The sequence below is a fragment of the Oreochromis niloticus genome, linkage group LG19 (genome assembly GCF_001858045.2).
Source record: "Oreochromis niloticus isolate F11D_XX linkage group LG19, O_niloticus_UMD_NMBU, whole genome shotgun sequence".
NCBI classification, from domain to species: domain Eukaryota; kingdom Metazoa; phylum Chordata; class Actinopteri; order Cichliformes; family Cichlidae; genus Oreochromis; species Oreochromis niloticus.
In genome coordinates, this window is record NC_031983.2 from 11,662,123 (window position 1) to 11,688,703 (window position 26,581).

The window sequence follows — 26,581 nt, forward strand, 5'->3', positions numbered from 1 at the left end:
CTGAAGTGAAAGAGACCTTTCACATAATCATAAAAGTTTTCCCCAGGATGCTTTTGGCAGTAAGTTCTCAGCACATCTTCTCTTGTGGTCAATTTGTTCCAAAAACGAGGGTCTAAATAATAAAATATGATACAAGGTACTTTTTCTGACGTTAGCAGAGGTTGTCTTTGCTTCAGGGGTAATAATAGACCTCTGATCCACATTTAAATAAATTAATCTGGTTTATTTACAAGTAGAAATATTCACTAATTAACTGAAGGTTTAAGTTGCACAGGAGAGAGTAGTGAGGAGACTAAAAAAGCTTACACACACGCACAGGCTTTTTGCTCCAGCCGAGGCAGCTGGGGCCGGCAGAAGGCCGTCAAGTTTAATGAAATATAGCAGCTTAGAGTTCAAAGACTCCACAGTAGGGCCTGTTAAGGGTAAGCCGCGTGATGGAGATGTTTCCCGGAGCTTTATGACGCTGGAGTAATTCCTCTCTGTTTCTTTCCTGTTCTTTTGATGAGCAGTTGGCAGGAGGCTGTTGTTTTGCTGAGCGAAGGAAGCAGAGGCAGATTTGCTGCAGAGAGGCAGAGATGTTACTCCTCTGATTCTTCTTGAATCAGATAGATTGACAGGAGCATCTTATTCCCCTTTTCTTTTTATTCCACCCTGTTCCTGCTGTTTTTCTAGTCCCTCGTGTTATCCAATAGCTCCTCCTGTACTATTCCCACCACTAAAGCAGTTGCTATTCAGCCCAGATCTGATGGTGCCACAGAAAGAGCCATTGTCCCGACTGGTCTTACCCGACTCTTATCTATTGATTGGAAAGGCGAGAGGGGAAAATAACAGGTATTGATTACCACACTGGGTGAAGCTGCTGGGCAGGACGTCTGGACGGGTAAGAAAAGACGGCATTCTTCACCCTCCGCTGCCTCACTGCTGTCAGAACAACCGCTCTCGCCACTCCGCGAATCCCATCCCCTTTCACCCAGCCTCCCCTTCCCACCCTCACCTCCGCCTTTCTTGAATTGCCAAGATGGCTCTCCTCCCCGGTCTCACTGTTTTATGCAGATTTTTATCTCTGTTTGTGAAATGTATAGCCGAGCGCAGCAGAAGCAGCCCCTGAACAGAAGCTCTGGCCTTTCACACACTCCCAGAGCTGCGGTGTCCACCTCACCTTTCGCCTTCGCCCAACCCCTCCGGTCTCAAGTGAAGTCTTCGGCTCTGGATTTGGTTTCCAGCTGGATTTTTTCACCCCCCTCATTGTCTCTCATATTCCTTGAACTTTCCTTTTATTTGTTCATTTTTTTTACTTGGTTCTAAGGCTTTAAGAGAAGGTGTTGTAGAATGCTTCCCTGGATGCACAGGCTCCATTAACCTCCTTCTTCTCTTAGGTTAGAGTGCCTTCTGCTCTTGTACGGTCTGCTGAGCTAACACAGTGCTCCTGAGGAGGAGGAGGAAGCATTCTCCAGCTTCTATCTGTCTCTGCGCCTCTTATCCTTTATGTAAATACTGCACACTGAAGACACATTCGCTCAGATCAGTGTTTATCTTAGTAATGAATCACTACAGTCTGCCTGCGTGCAAAAGCCTTTTGATGCATTAGAAAATTCCTGCAGTTGGCTGGAGATTAAGCAACAAAATGCTTTTTATTGGAAAATGTTTGAATAACTGTATCGTGCATTGAGGCGGACAGTGTTGCGTGCATTATGGGGTTGCTCTCATTGTGGTTGGTTAACTTCCAGGTGTTCTCTATTGGTACGGCTGTCAGCAGCCTAGTCAGCCTTTTATTCACATGTTTGCAATGATTAAGGCCAAAGCACTTTGTATGGACTAGAAAATGCATGTACACATCATTACAAATCCACAGGTGTTTAGTAAAAGAGGAAAAAAAATAAACAAGGAGAAAGCTGCCAGCACATCTGAGCGTTGCTCAAGCCTGGAAGCTTTTGTAGTCTTTAATTTTTTATTTATTTTTTTCCTCTTTCATTCTCTTCCTGACATTTCCTAACATATTTCCCTCCACGGATGCCTGCACGACAGATCAACTGCTCATTAACCCGCTCACAAGGTTTCGTAAAAGCTGGCTATATTTAGTCTGAATCACAAGAATGCTTCTTATTGAATGTGCCCCTTTCTCTTAAAATAATCCATCACCAAATTGAGCAAAGAAAAACAGAGCTAATTCTGTGAGTCGCCAGGCCTCCTCCTCCTCCTCTTCCTGCACTATGAAAGATTCCATTCACACATGAAGCTCGCTTATAATAAGCAGCGCTTTACCAGCGCAGCAGTACGGAAAAGCCCATATGGTCATGTGTATCATTTTCCAGCAATTCCAACAATTTGAGTAAACGCTCACCAGTTTCTCATGAGTCGGGCAGATGTCCATTTATCACAGTGTCTGTAGAGGACTGAGATACTTTGTGAGGTAACCAGAAAAGAGTCTGTTGCAGTACAATCGACCTCCTCTATGGTGTGATGACAAATTGAATATCAGGCATCTTAAACTGTGTGTCTTAAAAGGGCATTTCTCAGACCTGGAGTTGTTGTTGCACAGAAGGCCTCTGTGTGCTTTCAAAGCTTTTAACTCCAAGGTTAAAAGAACCTGTCCTTGAGAGGGCGGAGGTGGAGGAGTAGAGTGGAGCCCCCCCCCGAAGAAACGATGCAATCATGCACACAACACAAATACTTCTGAAGTTATTCAGACGATGTCCTTGATTTCAGCACTTCTTCACGCCTTGTTTTTCAAAAAAGACTTCAAAAGCTTTGGAGGAACGGAGATTGAGGGAGGAAGTCATTTTGTTGCACATTCCTTGCACACGGAGCAACAGCCAAAACTGTAATAAGCCAAAAAAGCTCAGGAGTGGCTCGAGTGGTCCAAGTTCAAGATCACCCAGACCCTTTCATCACAACCGAAGGAATCGTTTGATATTTTTGGCAACACACCAACTTGGATTTGTGTTCTGGTTTTTGCAAGAATTAGCTAGCTGGGCATTTCAAGCAATAATGTAGCCATCATTTACTGAGAACTGCTGGACTTGCTGGACAGGTGAGAGCAGCCAGTCAGCCTTCAGTTTGCTGCTGAAAAACTCATTTTAACAGCGTGAGTCTTACTCAGCGCCTCCTCCATTTAGACACTTTTCAGCATTTTCATTACATGAAAGTAGATCATGTTAAACTTCAAATGTTCTTGTATAGTGTCAGTGTGGTCTGTAGAAATAAGACATTTTTATATTCATGAGCATTTTTCCATTAATAGAACAATGATCAACATTATTCATTTCCTAAAAAACTGAGAGTGAGCAATTATTCATTTAACAGCATTTATTTGTAAGAAACAATATTATTATTATATACAAGGACCAATGCATTTTCATTTAAAAATCACAGTATATATTTATTTAAAAGAAAATCCAGCTGGGACTTCCTGAAGGAGACCCACCCCTGAAGTGTCATGACCCGGCCCACAAGACACGGTGACCGTCAGGCCCACCGAAGACAGCACTGCGGATAGCTTTCCCCTCCGCACCAATGACTGTAGAAAACTCAGGCTGCAAAAGTGCAACATGGCAGCTCCCACAAGCGGGATATTTTAAAAGCTGTGTCCAATGGGAGGAAATGCTGTCGCGTCGTCTATCTTTCATGCAGTCATTGATACAACTGAAAAGAAAACAGACGATAAAGTTCAGTGAATTTCATTATTAAGCTCGCTAATACTTTGACCTGGATGTTTACACCACTGACAGAAAATAAAAAGAGACAGAAATACAAGTTAAAATTCGGAATTTGTTTTATTGATTTGGAAATTTTTAACATATTGCTAATCAATTTGATTTAAATAGGGCCCAATAACAAAAGCTGATTGAAAGTGCTTTATATTATAAAGACCCTACAATACAAGAGAGAAAACCCAACAATCTGATGATCCCCTATGAGCAAGCACTTGGCAACAGTGGGCAGGAAAAAAACCCTTTTAATGGGAGGAAACCTACGGCAGAACCAGGCTCAGGCGGGCGGCCATCTGCTGAGACCGGTTGGGGGATTTTAATCCAGTTATAATCAAATTTCTCTCTTGCTACGACATATTTCTGATGTTATGTATTTAGGTATTCATCTGAAAAAAAAGACTATTCTTCCTTCAAGATGAATACTAAGTTGATGTTAAAAACCACCACTTCAAGTTGTGCGTCTAAATGGCTTGGTGATGGTTTTGGCCAATGCAATGAAAAACATGACAATGGCATTTGGCTTCTTTTCTGCTTCTGACAGATGTTTAGTCAAGCTAGATGCAATGGTTTTTACAGCTGTGGATTTCTGTAACTCCAGAGCAACCTGAACATTCTCTACACTCCCAACGAAATTGTGCAAGTCTTTAAGAATGTACTTTTTAAGATTTTGTGGAGCTTAAAAGTTTTTTATCCTGGAGTTCGCCCCATACTTTTTCCAGAACCCAATTGTGGATGTCCTCTGAGCATAGACAAGTGCACTTTATGTTTAATTTCTTGGCTATACGGCTAAATAACTTGTGAAGGATTATTTTAATGTAAGCTTTACGTACAGGATCATCTAGTACAAAAGGGTCAGAATTTGGATGGGACGTTGCAACTGGGATGCTTTCTGCTGACTGTGGTTCTGTCATTGACTGTGGTTCTGTCATTAACTGTGTGCCAAGTATCGCAAGCATTACGGTGTGCTTTGTTCTATGATCTTTCACAGTCTACAGCAGAACGTCAACATCATCAACAAGCTGCTCCAGCGATTCACTACTTTCAGCTTTCCCCTTTCTCTGAAATTTAGCCCTGGTGTTTTTGGCAATGCGAAGAATTGTTGCTTTTGTAAACTGCTTCGTAAAGAATGTTTTGATCTTATCGGAGTTGTTTTCTAGCGACTGCTTAAATTTCTCTGTAAACGATGTAGGAGTGATAACTTCACCACTCTCTGCGGACTTTTCACTCTCTGCCTCAACTGAATGAATGAGCTCTTTTGGAAGTAGCTGACTCTCTTCTTGTTTCTGATTGCACCTTGTTATACTGAGGATCCTTAGTTTGATCCAAAATTGGGAAAACCTGATCAACAGCCTTTTTGATGGCAAATTCCACAGTTTTCAAAGATTCAGTATATTGGGAGCCTATCATGGGTACTTCATGTTCTTGATGCAGATGTTCTTTTGAGACAATTTGACTATCTAAAATTTTAGTGTCCTCCTCTGAATCAGTGAAGCTACTGGTGTCAGTGCTCATGTTGACAGAATTCAACATAATAATAATAATATTCAACATTGCTATCAATACATTTTTCAAAAGAATGGGTTCAAAAACATAAACAACTGTGGGATACTGTGTGTCAGTGATTTGGCCCAGCGCTTGCTCCCGACGCAGGGGTAACTAATTGTGTCGGGGAGACCTACCTTGGCACTTGCGCAGGTGAAGCCAAAGGCAAGATATGCTTCATCATATTTTCTAGTATTTGGCTTTGAAGGAAGTTGGTTTGGAAACATATGTGGCGATGCTTCGTCTCCTGCTTTGCATTTGTGTGGGAGCCCCGTCAAAAACCTGTCCATTATGCTAGCAGTGTCCAAGCGCTCTTTTTTTTTTTTTTAATTCAAGCGAAAACAAGGGAAAATCTAGACAAAAAACATTGTCTTATAATATAAAACCTTTTGATTTTGCATCATTTAACCATCCCAATAAAAGGTAGATCTGATTGAGAAACCATGGGATACTGCAGTCATCTCACAAGGCTGTGTGCTAAAACATACCCTGCTTTATCATCCTTTTTGGCTGTAATCGTGACAATAATTTTTAAAAATGATGGCAGCTGGGATAGGCTCCAGCCCCCGCGAGCCCTACATGAGAAGAAGAAGATGAACGTGTCATCGTGCTATTATCAATAAGACTCAAAACTAGAAAAGAAAAGAAACTAAGAAAAGAAACTATTCAGCTTGAGAACCATCGTAGTTTTTGCAGTTTTCTGTACAATTGTACATCTTTTAGGAACCACAGGCTCCGCCACCTGCTGGCCATTATAAAGAATGGATTTGGCTTCACTTTTTGTTAATACACAACAGGATTTCTTCAGGTATTTAATTCATATCTATGAATTAGTTATGTTGCTGTTGTGGAAAAGGCCTTTATTAGTAGGTTTGTGGACTGTTTATAAAGAAAGAAAACATTAACATAACATAACATAACATAAATGGTGTCAGTCATGATGCTGATTTGCAGCTTTTTTCACCTTTAAGCACAACCAGACTTGCCCTGAGAGGAAGGAGTATGTAATCAGTTTGGTTTGTTTGTCTGTCTAGCGGCTACAGTTTTCATGATATCATATCTGATTTAATTGTGGTGAAAATTGGAACTTCAAGGTCACACCAAATGTGAAAATCAGTAAACTTTGTATTACCCACATTTTTTATGGATTATCTTAAAACTTCACAACAATATACTAGGCCTTTGGGGACATCAGTACCTAGGGTGGCTAAGCATTTGACCTTGACCTTTATTGTTAGCGCCCGCTAACGGCCAAAATTTTAAGAAACCATACTGAGTAATATATTATATGAAAGGGCATGGAGAGAGCTGTACAGCATACCTTTTATTTTTTCAATAGGACACCCTGCGCCGTCACAATGCTGCCACGAAGTTTTGCAAAATCACAAACTGCTTGAATATATTTTAAAATCTCGAGTTTTTACAGCTTAGATAAGCCAAAGATTTCAGCCAGTTCTGCTCCAGTCATATGGATAAAGAAGATAAAATACAACATTTTAGTATGTAATTCTTCAAGGTCATGGGTCAAAGGTCAAACATCAAAGTGTTGTTATGAAAACAGACTGATGTCATCCAGTTGTAATAAAAGCATCATAAAACATCAAAGTTTTAGTATAGCCGTTGCCCTTCGGGGGGGAGTCCCGCTCTCTGACTCCTCTAGTTTCTTCTTGTTTCCCGTCCATAAGTAATACATAGATTTTTCATAGAGAGACACATTTAAGGAGACTAAAATCCTCCTGCCTTTATGTTTAAATTCAGTAACTGGCACATCATATCATGTTTATTCAAGCATAAAAACTTGGAGGTTAGAGAGAGAGCTGTTTTTTTCCAGTGTCAGTATTTATCAGAAAGTTCTTCTCATCTAACTTGCACTGATAAAGGAAAGAAGGTTACTTCTCCAACCCTCAAATTATTCCTTTATGTTGGAAAGGACACATTCAGCGACAGAAAAATGGGTCTGTAAATGAAGCAGCAGTGAAAGTTCAGTTTAGCCAAAACCACCACAAACATAAAGCCAACAGAAATCTCAGCTTGGAAGGAAATCCTCCTCTGGAAGGTCGGCGTGAATTTACTGTAAGTGTCGAACACTCTGCAAAGAAGTGCAAAAAAAATAAAGTTCACCCTTGTGTTTTTTTTAAAAAATTTTATTTATTTTTTATGAATGGAAACGGGGCATTCAGAAGTTCTCTTGTCTCTTTTTATTTTCTTCGGACTTGTACTTACATCTCAAGAAATATATTTTGCAGCTTTGACAGAAGCATTTCCTTTGTAAGTTCAATCTGTTTTGATGCTTTGCTTCAGCTAAACCTTTGACATGAATCAGGCCTTGTTTTTGTAAGTCACTCCTCTCCATTAATCCAAAAGGGACACATGGTTGAGTGGCTTGTGAGACCATAAGTCAGAAGAGATAACTGAAGCCTATTTGTTCAAGATTTGGCAGAAATGTATTTATGTTTTCCCGAGGCGGTTAAATCCTTTAGGACTCGCGGTCCATATGAGCTCGAGCAGCACTGAGCCAACGCTGGGACGTGTTTGTGGTCCTAAATCAGATCCTACAGAGGAGAAACAGTGAGCGTCTCTGTTCTGATTTCCTAGTAGCTGTGGAGTGAGATACGGGCCAGCTGACAACAGCCAAAAAGACTGCGGTTGCATTTTCTCCACAGACATAAACAATGACACTTCCAATTTCCTGTGCGTGCTGTGGACCAGGAAAGGACATCCACAGAGAGGAAGGGAAGACTCTCAGTTTATGGGTGTCTTCATGCATGACTGAGAAAAACAGAAACGGAAAGGAAAGAGGGTTTCGTTGCTTTTATGCTGAAATATTTCTTTTTTTTCTTTTTTTTTTACTTATACAGCTGTATGTATTTTTTGAGAGAGAGAAAAAAAGACTGAGTTAAAGATTTTTGGCTTTAGAAATGATAGCGGCCCAGATGTTGTACCTGCAGCTGAGATACATCTGTAAGCAAAGTGATGGATGCCAGGTGGAGTTACCTGTGTCAGGATAATGAACTTCTTGTTTACCATATGTGTGAAATGCACTGAAGGAATGTGACCCCTGTGCATGCGTGTGTGTGTATGCATGCATGCGTTGGGAGAGGCCATGTGTACATACCCTTTCCATTGTTTTTACTGCGAGCAGAGCGCCCCTTTGTCCTGAGCCGCAGTCTGTGCTCTGTGTACTTTTGAGGTCTGTCGCAGGTATAGGGTTTGGTTGCATTTCCTCCCCCTCTTTTCACTCCCTCCAGCTCCTGTTTCTCCCCCGCGTCTGCTCTGCTCAGTAATTCAGGGTTTTGTTTAGTTTTGATGGGGGGTTAGTCGGAGGCCCGGCGCTGTGCGACCAGCGGCGCAGGCCTCCTAACACCATCACAGGGTGTTTCGGCCCGCTCCACTTCACCAGATCTGAGGGCGCAGACCCGAGCCAATTAAGAGCCGGGAGAATAGGCTGCTGTCCGTCTCGCTGCGAACCGCCCCCTCTCATCTCTTTGATGTCTTGCACGCTACACATAACCAGAGCCAGAACACTTCACCCTCTCTGTGCAGGCAGCGAACGACAGGGCTTACCCAATTATTACAATCTGGCTTCAAGATTTTGGGTAATCATCGAGAAGATGACAAATTGCCTCTATCTCGTTTCATCTGCCTCTGATCTCACTGTTTTAGACTCTGGTTTGATCCTGATAAGTCAGGATTCACATGCTCTTATTCCACTTGCTGTCTTGGAAGTGCGAATAAAGCTGTTTTTTTATTTCATCATGAGTTTACAAAGGATTTTTATCTGACTATATTTTAATGTTGTCTAAAACCAACCAGACAAACCTTTTCCTTCAGCGTCTTTTTAATTCTCGTTTCTGTTCACTGGTTTTGCCTGAAAATGCTCTCAGTGTCATCATATAAAGCAAAGAAGAAAAAAAGATGATCTGAAAGTGAGCGTTCACATGTACTGACTTAAATGTGAGCTGTGACATATGAGGAAATATATGAGACATTATTAATTGCATGTTTTCTTGTGTCCTCAGGACCTCCACGGGTGTCTGACAAAGTTGAGCACAGACAGACGGCCCGGGTGGGCAGCGCCATCAAGCTGCCGTGTCCGGTGGAAGGAGACCCTCCACCCCTCAAAATGTGGACCAAAGACGCACGCAACATCCACAGCGGCTGGATACGCTTCCGCATCCTCCGCATGGGCCTGAAGATCAAAGAGGTGGAGACGGATGATGCGGGGACCTACATCTGCAAAGCAACAAACGGCTTTGGTAGCGTTAACATCAACTACACCCTCATCGTCATTGGTGAGTGTGGACGGAGTTTGGTTTGGATAACCTGCCCCTCGGCAGGCTCACGAGATGAGATCATTGGCTCACAGAAAAATGTGTCATTCTTGTTAATGCAGCAACTATAAAACATGAAGTCACCTGTCTCTTAACTAAAAGCAGAAACAGCGGCAGTGAGTCAGTCCCTGATTTGTACGGTCGGGCCTCATCAAGTTCCGCTGTGGTGTTTAGGGGCCAGATTTGTAGCCTTTCCCGGCAGTCAGAAATCTCACCTCAGTTTAAATGTTAAACGAAAGCATCGCTCACAGAGGTCGAGGTCTAAAACAAGTAGATTTATGGAGGTTTAGTGGCTGATCCTCTCATCTGTTCTATGTGTTGCTGCCTCTACCTCTGTCTGCCCAAAGTCAACAGCGGCACGGGATATTGTTTCATACTACTTCATCCTCTGTGACTCAATTGGATCTCCAGCTCTTCCTTTTCCTTAGGCCACACTCTGTAGAGGAAGGAGGTCTGCAGCCTCACAATAAGAAACACATTCAGTGTAAAAGTTTGTCTCCAGCCTCTCCCGCAGCTCTTGAAAGAGGTCTGCAGGATTAAGCACAATCTGAGCGAGTGTGTTACTCTTTTGCACACTTTTGAACACAGTGCATTTCCTCTGCGCTACAGCAGCACATGATGAATGAGCGGAGTGGAGCGTGAAGGCTGTGTTTATTCTAATTACTCTAAGATGCCTAATTTGGGCCAGAGTCTGTGCTCTCTCGCAGGAGGAGTTACAGTCTGGTCTTGTGACAGGCATGCTTCAGACGAAGAAGAGCCATAATCAGGCACAAGCGGAAAACGCAAATCACTTCAGAAAACGGCCCTTATTGCAGTAAAGCATGCTCATGAGTGGGGAATAGATGAGACCAAAGTGTATTTTAGGGTCTCCCTCTGTCTATTGCTGGTGAGTTGAAAATGAGGGTGTCTGCTGATTGTGCTAAAATGAAAGGTTGGAGAGTGGGGCACGGAGCCAGCTATAATGTCAAGGTTTGTAGTATAGTTGTGCTGTATAGTATCAAAGTCAGACGTGGCTATGGCTGTATGTGTAGTTAAAGGACATTCCTGTGACCTTTTTTTAGTGAGCGTAAAGAATTTGTTAAAGACGGAGCTGGCAGTCTTGGTAGTGAAAATACAAAGAGTTCAACTAAAGTTAGAATTAAACCTGAATTGCTGGAAGTTTTAGATGACGTGTGAGCACTCACTGTAGCTAGGCATACACTCACCAGTCGCTTTATTAGGTAATATTGTCAGAAATTTCACTACTAGAATGTTTCCACAAAACCATCTCTAAGGTTTACAGAGAAGAAGCGTAAGAAGACAAATGTGACATGCCTTGTTGTCGGAGGTCAGAGTTGGATGACCAGAGTGCTTCAGTTCAAATAACCACTTATTTCAACCACAGTATGCAGAAGAGTAGCAGAAGAGCACACCAGGTGCCCCTCCTGTCAGCTAAGAACAGGAAACTGATGCTAAATTCAGACAAACTCACAAAAATTGGACTATATAAGACTGGAAAAACTTATTCAGATTCATTCAGATAGGAGGTACGACATCACCCTGCCTTGTATCGACAGTATTGTTCGTGGCCATGTCCATTCCTTTGTGACCACAGAGTATCCATCTTTAATGGGTGCTTGCAGAAGGATAATGTGCCTGTGCCCTCAGATCATCTCAAAATGCCTTTTTGAACATGACAGTAAGTTCGCTGTACTCAAATCGCCTCCACAGTCACCAGATCTCAGTCCAGTAGAGCACCTTTAGGAGGGGTGAAACATGAAATTCACATCATGGACGTGCAGCTGGCAAATCTGCAGCAGCTGTGTGATGCTTTTGTGTCAACATGGACCAAAATCTCTGAGGACTGTTCTGTGAATCTGTGCCGTGAAAGCAAAAGGGGTTCTAACCCAGTAATAACAAGATGCATCTAATAAAATGGCCATTCAGTGTATGTGTAGGTGAAAGCAGTGATAGAAGCTTGAGGTCCAGTTGAGGTTCAAGTGCTGAAATGTAGTAATTGTAGCAGAAGCTGACCTGGAACTGTGAGTTAAAGTGGAAGCAGGTAGTTGGGTCCTTATATGTTTGGAGGTGGGTGTCAGGTTTTCCCCTGAAATCAGAAACATGTTTGCCGGGTAATCTAACTACTTAAAGTAAGTTAGGCAAGTAATTTAATGAATCGTCTATGTTAAAAAGGTCTTTTCACAACTGCACAGCATGTTCAAGCTGTTTTGTTAGTAAATAAACATTTATTATGGAACTTTCCAGCTTGCATTTCCAGACTTGGGAATCTGTCAGTTCGTGTCTGGAAATTCAGATAAACAATTATCAAGTAGTTTTTGTATTTCTTAAAGACTTGTGAAAAAGCAAGGAGTATTATTTAGAGGATTGTACTTTATCATTTTCACTGAAACTTGACAAATATAAACTAGTTGTGTGACATTTTTAGATCTCTTTCCAAGTTGAGAAAAAGTTTGACTAAACAAAACCAAATAAGTCTAAAAAAGAAAAAAAGGAGCTTTCCAGACCGATGTCTTCTTTGAACATGTGAGATGATCGATTTTTGAAAATGAAGTATTTATCCAGAGTGGAGCCAGAGACTGTATGTGCATTTGGGCTATATTTTTTAAAAATACTGATTTAAAGTTGGGAGATAAAGACACACACACGCATACACACTCTCACACACAGTTAACCATTGAATCTCACTGATAAATAGCTTTCTCCCTGAGGATAATTTGTGTGGTTTGACTTTCTGCTGTGGCTCCACTGAGTGAGAAGGAAGACAAATGAACAGTTAGATGTTGCTGGGATGAAGCTGGCACGGATTCCTTTGAGATCAGAGATTGCTTTGAGTAGAGCATGCATTGCCCTACTCCTCTTTGAGACTTCTTTAAAAAAAATCCTTTGCAGGTTTAATCTTAAGTCTTTCTTGGAAGCATAGTTCCATGAGATTGTTATCAGAAGTCTTTTGACCCTTTATGGAGTTACCTGGAGACTTTCTGGCCTGACTCTTAATCCTGAACTGGCTTGTTCCATTTCCTACTTATCCTCGGGTGCTGGTGGCAATGAGTGCATAACAAATGGACTCTTTGCATTTCTCAAGAACACCCCCTCCTCTGTTTCAGCTCTCTTGTCTATCATCCCATTACGCGCTGGCAGGCCATCGCCGCAGCGTTTGTTTTTATAGGTAATTGTTCCATCAGGGGTGCATTTTCATTCGGGTTGCCACAAAAATTATGGGAGCCTCATTGTCAAAATACTTGCAGGACTGAAGTCAGATTAATACAGCCAAATAGCCTGCAATTATCATGAGCAACACTTTCCAGTAACACTGAATCACCTAATTGTGTACAGTTTTTAATTTAGCTGCATGCTGTAAACCTGCTGTTCGTGTGTGTGTGTGTGTGTTTAGGGGATAAATTATGGTGCTTAAAGAGATCAGAGAACACAGTTTATTTATTTGAAATTCTGTAAATGAGGGGTAGCGGGCTCCCAGCACAACTGAAGTATCCATCATGTGCGTGTATTATTTTTACTGGAGCAAATATGCTAAGAGGAGCAACTGCATTCAGTTATAGTGCCAGTCAGGGGAGGAGGGTCAGCTAAATCCTGGCAGCTGTTCAAGTTCAACATGGAGAGCATAACTCCTAAGACATCGCTTGGGACCCGGCAGAGAGGCCAAGCAGAAGAAAGACAGTAAGATAAAGACTGTGGAGTGAGACTGGAAGTGCGAGAGTGAGAGGTTTTGCGGGCTGATCCGTGGAGGCGGGGTGGAGGGGGTTCCACTGAGGCTGGAGAGATATCCCTCTTCCCATCTGCCAGCGGACAGCGTGTCCTCCTAAGAGCTATCTGAAGAATCTGGTCAGTCAGTGCAACATGGCGCCTCCTCAATCCCTCCAGCTGGCTGTTTGGGCCCTGTTTGGGGTGGTCTCCTGACAACTGGCCCCCATCACCTCCTAGCACCCCCGCCAGGATAGACCGATGCATGCAGCAGTCTCATCCTCAGCTGCTCGGGCTACAGCAAGGCTTCACTAGGATTAATATGGGATTGTCTGATTAGCATTTAGAGGATTGCATGTTAATGTTTATGTCTGTGCAGATTAAATATTACAGGATTAGCGCTCCTTATTTTAGGGTGAAAATGTTGGCTCGCATTGTTCATTTTTCTCCTCTCTCTAGAGATGTTGTCAGGCCAACTGCTGGATAAACTGCCGTGTGTCTCACTGATCACATGTGGGAGCTGTTTGGAGATTTCCAGAGTGTGATGCAAGGCCAGTGAGCATAACTTTCCCTGGACATTAGTGTCCCCAACAACATCTGGAGCTCATTGTGACCCCAAATGATCCAGGCCTTTTCCTGTGGTTCAGCTGGCACAGGAGGCCAGTGTATCATGACCTGTTTCCTGCGGCTGGATTTGTGAATGAAGTGGGAGGGAATGGCGTCAGACCCCAAACACTGTAGCTAGATCATGAATGAATGGGAGCTGTGTGGAAAAAGATTGAGTGTATTTTAGCCAGCTTAGTCTGAGTCTCACTTGGAGCACTGTCCCATTTGCATGAAGAATTTGTGACTTCACACAGAGATCACTGATTCCATAGTGTGTAACAGCTTTTACTAACCTTCCTGGACACAAAAATCCTCATTTATAGAGGAGGCTTCTTAAGCACGTCTCCTTTACTGATTTTAATTTTCAGATTTCCAAAAATAACATTCATATGGCAGCCAGGAGATGTCCTACATCACCCCTGTCTGCAGTCCAGTGAGCCAACATTGTGTAAGGACAATAGTGGCAAGGGATAGCTTTAACAGGACAGACTTATAAAGGGCACCATTGTTCCCTGGAATTGCCAAAAAGTAGAGAGGAAATAGATTAAAGAGAAAAAAGTCAGAAAGAAAACCCCGGCAGTGTGGGACCATGTTCTGTTTGGATTGGGAGGTTCAGGAACCAGGAGGAATGCGGAGAGCCCGAGTGAGCAACAGAGAAATATTTCTTCCAGTGGAGGCTGTTTTTTAAAGGAATGGGTTATTATAGTTGGCCAGTTAAACCCCTTCAAATAGCCATGACATCATGGCTGGGCTTGGTGCTGCAGGGGACAAACAAAGGAGGGTTTGTACCCAGAGAACCCCAGAGAGCTTCGAGGGTTTCGGGGGGACTCAGAGGGAGGGAGAACGAGGGGGTTAGAAGTCACATCTGGCCTCTTTACCTGACCCAATCAAACCCTGAGAGGGAATCGAGTGTGCCAAACTGCATCTGAAGAAAAATCCCAACGTGAGGCTGCCCTGAAGCAGGAATCAAAACGAGTCTTAGAAGGTAATAAACTGGCTGGGAGATTTTCCTATGGGATCGCTGTTAAAACATACTGTTAAATGGAGGTGCAGCTAAATGACAAAAAAATAATCCTTTTTTCCCAAAATGCTACACATATGCTGGTTTCTTTTTTCATTTTTTAACGTGAGGATGTTTTGTGCAATTGCACCTCATTAATATTGCAAAAATAAATTATTCAATTGAAGCACTTCTTCAATAATAATCTGCTTAATGTCCATCTGCACTCATTGGCAAATACTGGCAAGAAACCTGATCTGCTTCGTTAATTCATCAACGTAGCTTGCCATCACCAGTGTGTGAATGTGTGTGTGAATGGGTGAATGACTGGATATGTAAAGCGCTTTGGGGTCCTTAGGGACTAGAAAAGCGCTATATAAATACAGGCCATTTACCATTTTACCCTTTCATCACTTCTTAACTCGAAAAGTGGATACGCATCACAAACCCATCGATTAGGTTTCACTCATTATATTTTCTCTAAGCCCCTGTCTTAGCTCAGCTGTATGATGTCAGCCAATGACATAAACTCCACAGCTGTCTCCTGGAAGCGAGCTTATATAAACTGGTCATATTACTTCCAAACGCTGCACAGTATGACCTGAGCATGCAACACTCTCCGAAGAGCCTGTCGATAAATGCTGAATTGAATCGGTGAGAGCCAGGAACAGTTTTCTCGCCTTGTTTTTGTATCCGGTCACTGCTACTGCAAAATGACTATAACAGAAAAGAAGAGGGGGAGTGTAATGGAAGGATTTAAAATTAGCCTATCGTCTGAAATCTCAGTGTGTACCGGGTGTTGTGTTCATGGGTCTAAAAACAGGAAATGTGCAATAATTGTTACTTATTCAGATTCTTCTATACTGTAATGAGGACCTTGATGTCTCGCTCAGCCTTTTGTTGACTGATTTGTTTTTTCTGCTATGTTAACAGATGATTCGGGTTCTGATAAAACTGGATTGAGGGCACCTGATGGAGCCAACACTGAGCTTGGTGGTGAAAAATTTGGTAAGACTTCTATGCATGCTCTCAGCTTTGCAGCTGGAAATTCAAGTACTAAATGAGTTGTTTTGAATGCTTTATTGCATGTACTGCAAGTCATATTTACTTTTACAGCTGTGGGCAAACCTATGTGTAATAGCAACTGTGCAAAAATCTTGACCCAGCCCTCATTTCTTTAGATTTCTCTTCCAAGGAGTCAGACTTTCTTGTAAGTGTTTAACGTGGTCTTGGGCAACAGTTTTCCAGGCTTTCAGGAGCTGATTCAGAGTTTTTCTCCTTGTACCTAACCATTTTTTGCTGGACCACTCACCACTGACCTATGAATCATTTAATCATAAAAATGCACCTAACTCAAGGGATGAACCAGTGCTGTGTCCACACATAACAGACAGCTTAGCAAAAAACCCAAAACATTTTAAATGTTAAATCGTCCTTTGCTACTAGTAGACTGTTGCAAAAACATATCATTTGTTTCCATTCCTTTAGCCGAATTACCAAAAAATGACAAACACATTTTGATGGCCGTAAAATTGTAGTTTTGGACCAACAAGGTGATTCCTAAAGTTAACTGAAAGCCTGGAATGGTGGGCAGTGTGCTTTTAACTGGACTGAAAATCAGTGAAACGGGTCTTGTGGATTATTTTAACTTTTTTGGTTCAAAACATCATTGGTGCAACCGTGAGTTCAGCCTGCATAACATGGTGGAGGCTCTGTCATGGTTTGGGGCTGCACTCCAGTCAGTGGTGTTGGGGATCGTGTCAAAATTGTTGAAATTATGAACACAGAAAAGTGTTGGCAGATTTTGATCCCCCATGCAATACTATCTGGAAAGCATCCGAAAGGCTTCATTTTTCAGCATGACATTGATCCCAAACACACTTGCAGTGCAGTAAAAGTATACTTGGATAGAAAAGAATACACTGTGGAACACTATCAGTCATGAGCTGGCCTTCACAGAGCCAAACACTGATGAAGCAGTGTGGGATCATCTTGACAGAGAACAGAACAAAAGGCATCCATCATCCAAAGAAGAGCTTTGAATTTCCTTCGGAAAGCCTGGAGAACTATTCCTGACTTAAAGAAATTACTAGAAAGTTGTTTTTTGCTGTTTTTGTCTTATATGCTGTTTTTCCATGCAAGTTTTGCATGCGTATTTTCCCAGCAAAATGTAAAGAAGCCCCTCAATTTATCCACTTTCCTAAATTGGTTATTTTTGCTTTATCCCCCTTTACTAAATGTCTTTTGATTAGCTGTCCTTCATAAAGAGACTCTGCTGTAATCACAGCCAGAACTGTGTGCCTGAGCATGCAGGAAATCTACTCTCACTGACTAAAAAACTGACTAAAAGAGAGCAGTCTGAAGCCTCAACCTTTGGCTCACAGGGATTACTTACATGTTTGTCTAAATCTAAGTCATCAGTGATGACCACGAACCCCAGCCCTGAACACTGTCCTTCTTGGAGACAAGACAAAAGTCCTTTTTTGACAAATATTTTTATAGTTTTTGATGCATGTTGGTTGGAATTATTTCTTTTTTTTTTTTTTTTTAACTTTTGACTGCCAAGACTTGGGAGAGTAATTTTTAAAAAGAGCAAATACTACATATTCATATAGCACAGGGTTAGGAGTCAGGGTCATTCCTCCAGACCTCTGAGGGTTAATACAAACTTCCATCATCATAAAAGTATGTGTAGGTCAGGAAATAAGGAAACAGGTCCCCTTTAATCTCCTCTACACCACATTGTTTTTGTTAGTTAGTCTGGATTGTGCTATTACGATTTTAGAAACCATATAGATATCAATAGAAACGTAAAACCTCACTTGAGAAATGTAGAAAAAAGGTAAATTATACTATCTACTCAAAGTAACCAGCTTGTACTTTCCTCCAAAGTGCGTCCCCGCTTCACTCAACCTACTAAGATGAGGAAGAGAGTGATAGCTCGCCCAGTGGGCAGCTCGGTGCGGCTCAAGTGCGCAGCCAGTGGAAACCCTCGACCGGACATCGTGTGGCTGAAGGACGACCGGCCGCTGACGGAGCAGGAGGTCGGCGAGGGCCGTCAGAAGAAGTGGACTCTGAGTCTGAAGAATCTGATGCCAGAGCACAGCGGCAAATACACCTGCAGGGTCTCCAATTGTGCCGGGGAGATCAACGCCACGTACAAAGTTGAGGTCATACGTGAGTATCCCGCAGAGAGCTGAGCTGTACACATACCGAGCATGCTCACCTGGAATTATTAGGGCTAACAGATGAGGCCGAGCAAATTATTTTAAATGGTTACTGCTGTTTGTGCGTATCATGTTTGTGATTTTATGTACGTCGCTGCAGGAAATTCAGACAGCCTAATCACTGTTTCGGGTCTGATTATGACCAAGGAAAAACATGCCGTATCCATATTCCTCCTGCATGGATGAATGTGTAATCATGTATATGAGAAGAATACTAAGAAAGCAAGTTTGAGAGTCGGGGCTTGTGCCTTGGTGTTTGTACAGAGGGGAGAGAGAGCTCAGCTTAGAGACCATCCACCCAATCTGGAGCTGATTAAAGCCCAGCTGTCTGCCAGACCCACTGCCCCCCCCCTTTTCCCATGAGAAATGTGTGCTGTACAACCAGGAGCAAAGAAAGAGAGGAAACTAATCACACATACTTCTTGTGTTACATGTGGTATTCTTCCCTCAATGTCAATTATAAGTTCTAAGCCTGAGGGTAATAACAGCGTGGAGGACTAAGACCTCCTCTGGCCGCAGAGGGGCTGTCATGTCAAAAGATGTCTGTGTGCATCTTGACAAGTTGGGTTTTGTTTTGTTTCTCTCTGTATGTCCACTCAGAGAGGACAAACTCCAAACCTGTCCTGACAGGCACCCACCCGGTCAACACAACGGTGGACTACGGCGGCACCACGTCCTTCCAGTGCAAAGTGAGGAGCGACGTTAAGCCGGTCATTCAGTGGCTCAAACGCGTGGAGACCAACGAGGAGAGCCGCTACAACTCCACGATCGAGGTGGGGGACCATAGGTTCGTGGTGCTCCCCACGGGTGAGGTGTGGTCGAGGCCCGACGGCTCCTACCTCAACAAGCTGCTCATTAGCCGCGCCAAGGAGGAGGACGCTGGCATGTACATCTGTTTAGGCGCCAACACCATGGGCTACAGCTTCCGCAGTGCCTTCCTCAGTGTGCTGCCAGGTGAGGCTCGAGGAATGTCTGTCTGCAGTGTTACAAGTAAACTGTAGAAAAGCTTGGATAAAGCCCGGTGCTATCAACCTATCAATCTAATTAAATATACAAAAAATTTGTTCTTTTTTTCTTTATCTATATGCATTAGTGCAAATAGTATATGCATGCATAAATCAGTAAAAGGTACCTTTGGAGGCATCAGTATGTTTTGAACTAATTGGGCTATTTTCCCCATCAATTAATTATTAATCATTCAGTAAAAATGTAGCATTTTTAAACTTTATTTGATGCTGTTTTCCTCTCTTGTTCTGTTTTATGATTTTAAATCAAACACATGTTTCTCAGCAACCCATATTCAGCGATGAATAACAACAAGTAATGTGATAATAAAACTACAAGTGTTAGTTTGCAGGCAGACAACAGAGTATGGAAACGTTTAAAAGCTGGAATCTTGTTTTCTTTTACAGACACTAAGCCTCACATAACACCGATGTTTCCGCAAGCCTCCAGCTCCCTCCCCTGGCCTGTCATCATTGGTATCCCTGCAGTAATAGTGTTCATCTTTGGCATAGTGCTGCTGTGGTTCTGCCAAAGCAGAAAACACTGTCCTCCTCCCAGCTCCCCGGCCGCACAGGTACTGCAGAGCTCCCACCGGCTGCCGTACCGGGAGCGCGACAGGGGCTGCGCGGCTCCCTTGTCCAGCTCCTCCAGCCCCGAGAAAGACTGCGTGACATCCATGAACTATGAGGAGTACCTCGCGCAGCAGCAGCAGCAGCTCCTCCTCAGCCAGGGAGGACCAACAATTCCCACTAAAATCTACCCCAAAATCTACACAGACATTCACACACACACTCACTCCCACGTGGATGGGAAAGTACATCAGCATCAACACATTCATTTTCAGTGTTAGTGCCAAATATTCCCAAATACTCTCACTCCTCCAGTGCGGACATTAAGCTGCGGACTGAACAGCAGCTCTGGAGTGACACTCACCTGGCATTACTTTTTTAAAATGGAGATTTTTGGGAAAAGTGTACAATGTGTGGAAAAACAGTGGCCAGTGATACACACTTTTTGTTATTACATAAAAACTTCCATATTTGTTGCTCTCTTTTTTTTATACCTGTCAGATTCTCACACCACTAAAAATGGATTAATCCTTGTTGGGCACTTAATATTAAAAAGGACGGGGACGTTTTTATTTTATTTTTTAAGAGTGTGAGGTTAATAGCAGCTATTAGGACCAGCTGAAAGGTCTTCCTCATCAGATGAATTTTCCATTTTCTCAAATGAAAGTTGGTCTTTATCTTTCACATGCTCAGCTGTTGGAGCGCACAGATGAAAATGGTACTCAAGACTTACAAAAGGGCTGGTTTTACGCTCCTACTCAGGTTGTCCTTTTGTTTGTTAAAGATGCATTATGCTGGGAATGCTGACCACTATCCTTTATGTTACCTTTTTCCATCCCTGACTTCTGTTAAAAGTGATATAGTATAGACTGATAAATGTTTATGGTCTTTCACAGAGTGGAATAATTACATTGCCATGTCAACTGTGTTGGTCTACATTATCATTTTTTAACCTTTTTTGTGGTAGCTTCCCATCTGTAGTCAGTAGTATGTTGACAAACAAGAGAAGATGAGTCTTTTTGACATCAACCTTTTCCACCCACAGTTCATGAAGCTGTAGTCATTTATAATCAAACTGAGTCATGACTATTTAATTTATTTTGCTAAAAAAATGTATCAAAGGTTTATTTTTCAGAGTAAAGCGTTTTGCATATCTATGTAAAGTTATTACGTTGTTGTGTATAGTACATATTTGAATATTGTCACTCAGTTTATTCACATTTACTTCATGCCAATATTTAGATATTTTTTGTATGTAATTGGTTGTATTTGACAATCTTATTTGATGTACTCTAAGGTTTAAAAAAAAAGTTTGAAGGTTTGATAGTTTGATTAAATGACCAGAAACAAAAAGAGGTGCATTCTTCCTGAAGATTAGTGGATTTTGGGTATTAGCTAAAAGCTGCAGTGTGCACTGTGATGAAGGCGTACCTTTCATGAAAACGTCAGGGCACGCAGGTCAGCTTTCTTCCTTTGAGTGGGTTGAAGTGTCCGCCGAGGGTGACACAGAGGCCATGCCCACAGAGGGGCAGAACGTGCTGGGATGAATGAATAGATACTGTACAGACACAAGAGCAGTCTCACAGTTGCTTTATAGATGAGTGATGGCCCCTGCAAGACTACACCAAACAACTAGCATCTTTTCTCATTTAAGTGAATTGACCCTCTGCTCCCCCCTCTCTAGTCTGCACCACCACCATCTACTCATTCAACTCCAATCTAGGTAGGATTTCCTTTCACCATTTAGGAAGTGCATTGTCCTGCTGTGGGAGTGATGTGACAGGACCCTGTGATTGCTCAGGAAAGAAGGGGAGCATTGTATCAAGTGAGCTCTTGTTTTGTTGCAAGTATGGCAGGATGGAGATGAGCTTTGGCTCCAGACAGATGATGGCTGAGTACACTGAGCGGCCTGTTTTTAAAGCAGATGCGTTTCACTGAGTCAAAAAGCTGTGCTATTGTCATGTCCATAAATTACGCTTTGAATACAAAATCCAGCTGAGAAGATTCAATTATGAAAGGATGCACTGCCCTCTAGTGGTCAGGGTCCTGTATATCAGCCATTGCTAAAGTCAGGAGTGCTGCAGTCCACTTAAAACATCCAGAAAATCCCATGGGGTCTACCCAGTCTTTACTGCTCAAAGTGATTTACCTTGAAAATTGTTTAAAAAAAAATAAATAAATAAAATAAAACAAAAACAAAATAGACTGTAGGCTATAAATTGCTAATGCTAACCTGTTATATGCAACCATTTTATGTGTGGGACACAAATGTCTATACAGAGTACATTTAGGTCAGAGTGATGGGAATAATGACTAACCAACCACCTCCAGTTATCATTTAATTCACCTTTTATATAAATATACAAGTGTACATTCTTCTAAGTCATTAAAAAAAAATTCTGTTATAACTCCAGGCTACATGCAGTACCTCAACTGCCCACCAGTGGGCCCTGGCCCACAGTTTGGGAATCCCTGACTATAGCATACAAGCAAAACTAAAGATTGATGCAAAGATGATCACCAGATCAGTAAATCCTTTTTATTAACCTTTTTACAGTATTATAACATTGAAAGAGACAAACAGTACACTACACAAGAAGACACTCTGGACATGAAGATAAAGAACAGAAGCAAACACCATTTAAAACCAAGTTTAGCCCTTTTGGACATTGGATATGAGTTCATCGCAAAGTTTGGTGAGCTCCTCTGCCTCCTTCTCCTGTAACAAGAAAAGAATTTAGAAATGAGAAGAAAAAGAAGAAAGGTGATAATACTGCTGCAAATTCATGAAAAACAACATGCTGACTTGCCTTCTGGTCCAAGCTCTTCTCCAGTGACTGCACTTTCAGCTGCTCTCTGCGCAGCTGTACTTGAAGCGCAGATAACTCAGCCTTGTATTTGGATCGCACCTCAGCTATTTCTTCATTTGCACTGATGGTGAGAATTAAATTAAAGTTAGTCAACGCAAGTCTCCCGATGCTTCAACATAAAAGGCCAGCGTTTCTTACTGGCTAATTTTCTCCTCGGCATGAGCTTTAAGTGTTTGATAGCGCTGCTCCTCCTTTTTGATCCTTGCCAGGTAGTCCTGTGCACAAGACTTCAGAGTGTCTTCATTCTGGGTAGAGGATGCAGAAAATATTTCAACATTTAAATCTTAACCTTAAAAAATAATAATAATAATAATTTGAAATTATAGCAAACATTTGTCTGGTTTCCATGAGCTGACCTTTTTGTAACCTTCTATAACTTCCTTGTACTTCTCCAGCCTCTTGAAGAGCTCGGCGAAAGATCTCTCCATAGCGTTCAGGTCGCTGGATACTTGCTCCTTCTCCAACAGAGCCGCATTGAGCTTCGCCTGGGCCACCTCCCTCTCCTTCTCTTGATCAGCTGACCAGTGGCAGGAAATTTTAAATTAAATGTTTGACAAAATACCCCACGCATTAACCCTTCTGATGAGCGTAACATGTACATATTAACTTACCGATAATCTTTGCGATCATGAGCTCAAATTCAGCTATTATTTTCCTATGAAGGACACAAAATGTGGTCAAAGATCTTCAAAATTGATTTTATATAAAAACAACAAGAAATTTTAAAGTGATGCACAGCTCACCTCATTTCTTGCCCATCATCAAGCAGCTTATTGTACTTCATACACCACTGCTCCTCTTTTTCTTTACCCTATATGAGAGAGAAATGTACACTTTATTTTTCTTCTTGAGACTAATAATAGTGCCTATCATCTAGAAAACCCATTACTCCGAAATTTAAAAAAAATAAATAAATAAAAATGACGCTCAATTTCAATGCCACACATTTATTCTTTGGATCCAGAGGAACTTTGCATGAACCACAATTCAAAATAATCCGTATTAATCTTATCTGGCCTTTGGTACAGCCAATTAATCCGGCGTGACTGAAACAAATCTTAGTGCCATGTTACTTTTAACCTTCTGATTGGCTGCTACATGTAGATACAAATTTTGATCTTTGTGTTTAAAGTGTGGCTAAACCTGATTATTTTAAAATAAAAAAATGAAAGTATCATAATTCAATGTGGATGTTTTCATGTTCAAATGCTGTATGGATGTGAAAAGCCAGACAACCTACTTCTGCCTGCACTTTGGCGATTGCTGCATCCATGTCTTTCTGACTGTACTTCAGCACTTCGATGATGGCATCTTCGGTGTTTGCTGGCTGCGGGAAAGGAGGGACGAAGCTCTCAAGGACTGGAGTCTAGATGACATAAGTGGAGAGGATTTCAATAAAGTTAGCAGAAATAAGAGGCGATGAGAAATGACAGGTCCAGTGGAGAGAGTACAAGAGACTCACCGGTGCTGCTGCGTCGTCAAGCAGTCTGAAGTCATCTTTTTGTGGACCATTTGCCGCTTTTTTATCTGCCGTCTGTGGTGTTTCAAGCCTGAATTAAACAGAACAATGTGAAGATATTTCCTTTACAATAAAATTATTTTACAGAAAATCAAAAGCAGATCAAATTCGGCTCTAATGTCCAGTGACATCAGCGGCACAACAGAACTACACCGTACCGTAAAACAGGGGCAGCAGGGGGAGGGGCTTGAATCTGAGCACCCGGGCCTGCAGACTTCTTTGGGCTCTCCCTCAGGAGGGGATCAAATTTTAGGTACAAGGACTGTTTCCTTAGTGCGGACTCCTTGAACTGTTGATGAGAAAATGTAAACACTTAGAATCTTGTGGTTGAGGATTTAGTCATTTAGCAAAGATAAAGAAAGCACTTACACTGCTGCACCCAAACTGTTCGAGGTAGTCAATCTGTCCATCAAAGTCACTGGTCATGACTGGAGATAAAGATCGTAGGTTAAAAGCAGAAAGAATGTCCCATTACTGCTAAGGATTGAACAAAAGCACGGTTTGGTTCAAACAGAGCTGAAGCCAACAATTACTCACACATTGCTCCAGGAACAAACTCGTCATTGAAGTCTAGCATGTCAGCTTGCGCCTTCTGCTCAGGCTGAGAGGGTTCAGAGGACTCAGGGAGATTCTGCACTGGTTGTTTGGTGTCAAGGTCAGAGGCAACCTTGTTATCTGCAACCTGTCATTCCATAATAAACAGATGTTTGTTAAAAAAACAAAAACAACCCACACATACACAATATGGTGAGAGTTGCATCAAAGTACATTCCTCCAACTTACCTGTACAGGGTTCGGCTCAGCAGCTGGCAAACTCTCTTCAGCACTGAGAAGGTGAAAACTTTTAGAGTGAATCTACTGTGAAATATGGCACTACTGGTATGTGAAGTGTCTACTGCTAATAAAAACTATACTTTCTCTTACCGTGCTGGTGGTTCAGCCTCCTTTGTCACAGGGACATCAGTTTGCTCCTGAACTGCGGTTTCCACTGGTTCTGGGCTGGATTTCCTGCTGCACACGGGGGAGTTGTTTACAGCCGTTTTTGTGCCAAAAGGATTGAAGTTTGGGTCGTCAAACTTTTCAAAGTCAAAGGAGTAAGAACTTTTAGGACGTAAAGCATCAGCATCACCATCACTGACTTCAGGCTTCACTTCGGCTTCTTTTGGTGGTTTGACATCAGACACCTGCTTTGGCTCTTTAGGTCTTACACCAGTTGGCCTTTTGCCAAATTTCTTAGGTGGCGGTTTCCGTTTGACTTCAGCACCATCATCAAAATTGAATTCAAGTTTGACAGGCCCTTCCTTGGTTGGGCCTTCTTTGACTGGGTCATCAGCTGGCTGGGATTCAGCAGGAGGGGGTTTTGCGGTATCGGCAGATATCAGATCCACTGTAGCTTCAGGCTTCACCTCGCACTGAACAGGCAATTCTTGGGCCACCTCAACAACAGATGGTTTGTTTTCCTCTGCAGGTGCATCATCATTTGACACCTTTCTCCCAAGGACAGGTGAATTTGGAATTTTAGAGCCACCAGTCTGGAAGGGATTGACTGCGTCAAGGTTGTCAAAATCAAAGTTATAAGAACCTTTTGCTGGGAGTGGAGCATCTTCTGCAAAACTGCTGGACGACTTCTCTTGATCTGTGCTTGAAGACGCAGCACCAAGCAGTTTTTCATCAGGTGTAGCAGGCCATGAATCATCTTCCTCGACCGCTGGAACCTTCTTCACTATAACCACACTGCTCTCCGTGGAGCCGATATCTGCAGAAAGATCAGCGAGTGAGTTTTCTACAGACGCGCTGAATGGAAGGGTCTCATCTAGTGCCGATTCCATTTTGATAGGCTCCTCCACGATGTTCACTGGTGCTGTGTTTTCAGACTTGCTATGATCTGCAGGGGGGTTTTCAACAGCAGGCCTCATAGGTGAGAGAGCCATCTTGTTAGATCCCTGAAATGGATTGATGTCATCAAGGTTTTCAAAATCCAGCATGTAGCCACCTTTGCTTTGTATTGGCATGTTGTCATCAGGATAAGATGACACTTCTGCAGGGGGAAAGAAAAAAAGTCATGAAGGTATCTGCTAATCTCTCAGCAGTGGTAGGGGGGAAAAAAAAAAAAAAAAATATACATAAAAAGCTCATAACTTACAAGTTTCCCCCAAAAAATAAATAAATTACCTTCTTTGGGTTGCTCAGTGGCTTCCTGTGGCAAAGTACTGCAAAACCAAAACATGATAGGTTAACTAAATGCAACACTTATTTCAATGGAGGCATACTGGTGAACGACAGTCATTAACTTACTTTGATTTATCCAAATCCATAACTTTTGTATTCTCGTCAACACTCAACAAATTGACAGACTTGTTGGGCGACAGAATTCTTTTAGTCACAGGGTCTCTTCTCGGAGTCTGAAAACAAACCTACACACAAATTATTTAGTCAGTAGTCATAAGTAGTCAGCTGCCCCCAAAAGGCCTGTTTTGAGCCTAGAAAAACCTTTTGTGTCTAC

The 26,581-nt window shown here is 42.2% G+C and overlaps 2 protein-coding genes across 3 annotated transcripts in view; one reads left to right on the forward strand and one right to left on the reverse strand.

The window, feature by feature from the left end:
• Positions 1-21,036, forward strand: part of LOC100696824 (fibroblast growth factor receptor-like 1) — a 34,258-nt gene extending 13,222 nt beyond the window's left edge. The window contains exons 3-7 of the mRNA XM_003453095.4: positions 9,272-9,544; positions 15,822-15,896; positions 17,781-18,065; positions 18,716-19,069; positions 19,528-21,036. Of these exons, the coding sequence (XP_003453143.1) occupies positions 9,272-9,544; positions 15,822-15,896; positions 17,781-18,065; positions 18,716-19,069; positions 19,528-19,970 (1,430 nt within the window). The 3' untranslated portion in view covers positions 19,971-21,036. The remainder of the gene's footprint in view (positions 1-9,271; positions 9,545-15,821; positions 15,897-17,780; positions 18,066-18,715; positions 19,070-19,527) is intronic.
• A 1,170-nt stretch (positions 21,037-22,206) lies between these two features.
• The window catches only part of tacc3 (transforming, acidic coiled-coil containing protein 3), a 9,735-nt gene continuing 5,360 nt past the window's right edge, over positions 22,207-26,581 (reverse strand). The window contains exons 4-18 of one of the 2 annotated variants that reach the window (XM_025901152.1): positions 26,374-26,492; positions 26,251-26,288; positions 25,003-26,116; positions 24,862-24,904; positions 24,616-24,760; positions 24,448-24,506; positions 24,237-24,367; positions 24,022-24,109; positions 23,800-23,925; positions 23,303-23,370; positions 23,171-23,214; positions 22,916-23,076; positions 22,698-22,804; positions 22,500-22,620; positions 22,207-22,408 (exon numbers count right to left, since the gene is read on the reverse strand). In XM_025901152.1, coding sequence (XP_025756937.1) covers positions 22,343-22,408; positions 22,500-22,620; positions 22,698-22,804; positions 22,916-23,076; positions 23,171-23,214; positions 23,303-23,370; positions 23,800-23,925; positions 24,022-24,109; positions 24,237-24,367; positions 24,448-24,506; positions 24,616-24,760; positions 24,862-24,904; positions 25,003-26,116; positions 26,251-26,288; positions 26,374-26,492 — 2,430 coding nt within the window. In that variant the 3' untranslated portion in view covers positions 22,207-22,342. The remainder of the gene's footprint in view (positions 22,409-22,499; positions 22,621-22,697; positions 22,805-22,915; positions 23,077-23,170; positions 23,215-23,302; positions 23,371-23,799; positions 23,926-24,021; positions 24,110-24,236; positions 24,368-24,447; positions 24,507-24,615; positions 24,761-24,861; positions 24,905-25,002; positions 26,117-26,250; positions 26,289-26,373; positions 26,493-26,581) is intronic. The other variant, XM_005477021.4, reaches the window with a different exon arrangement.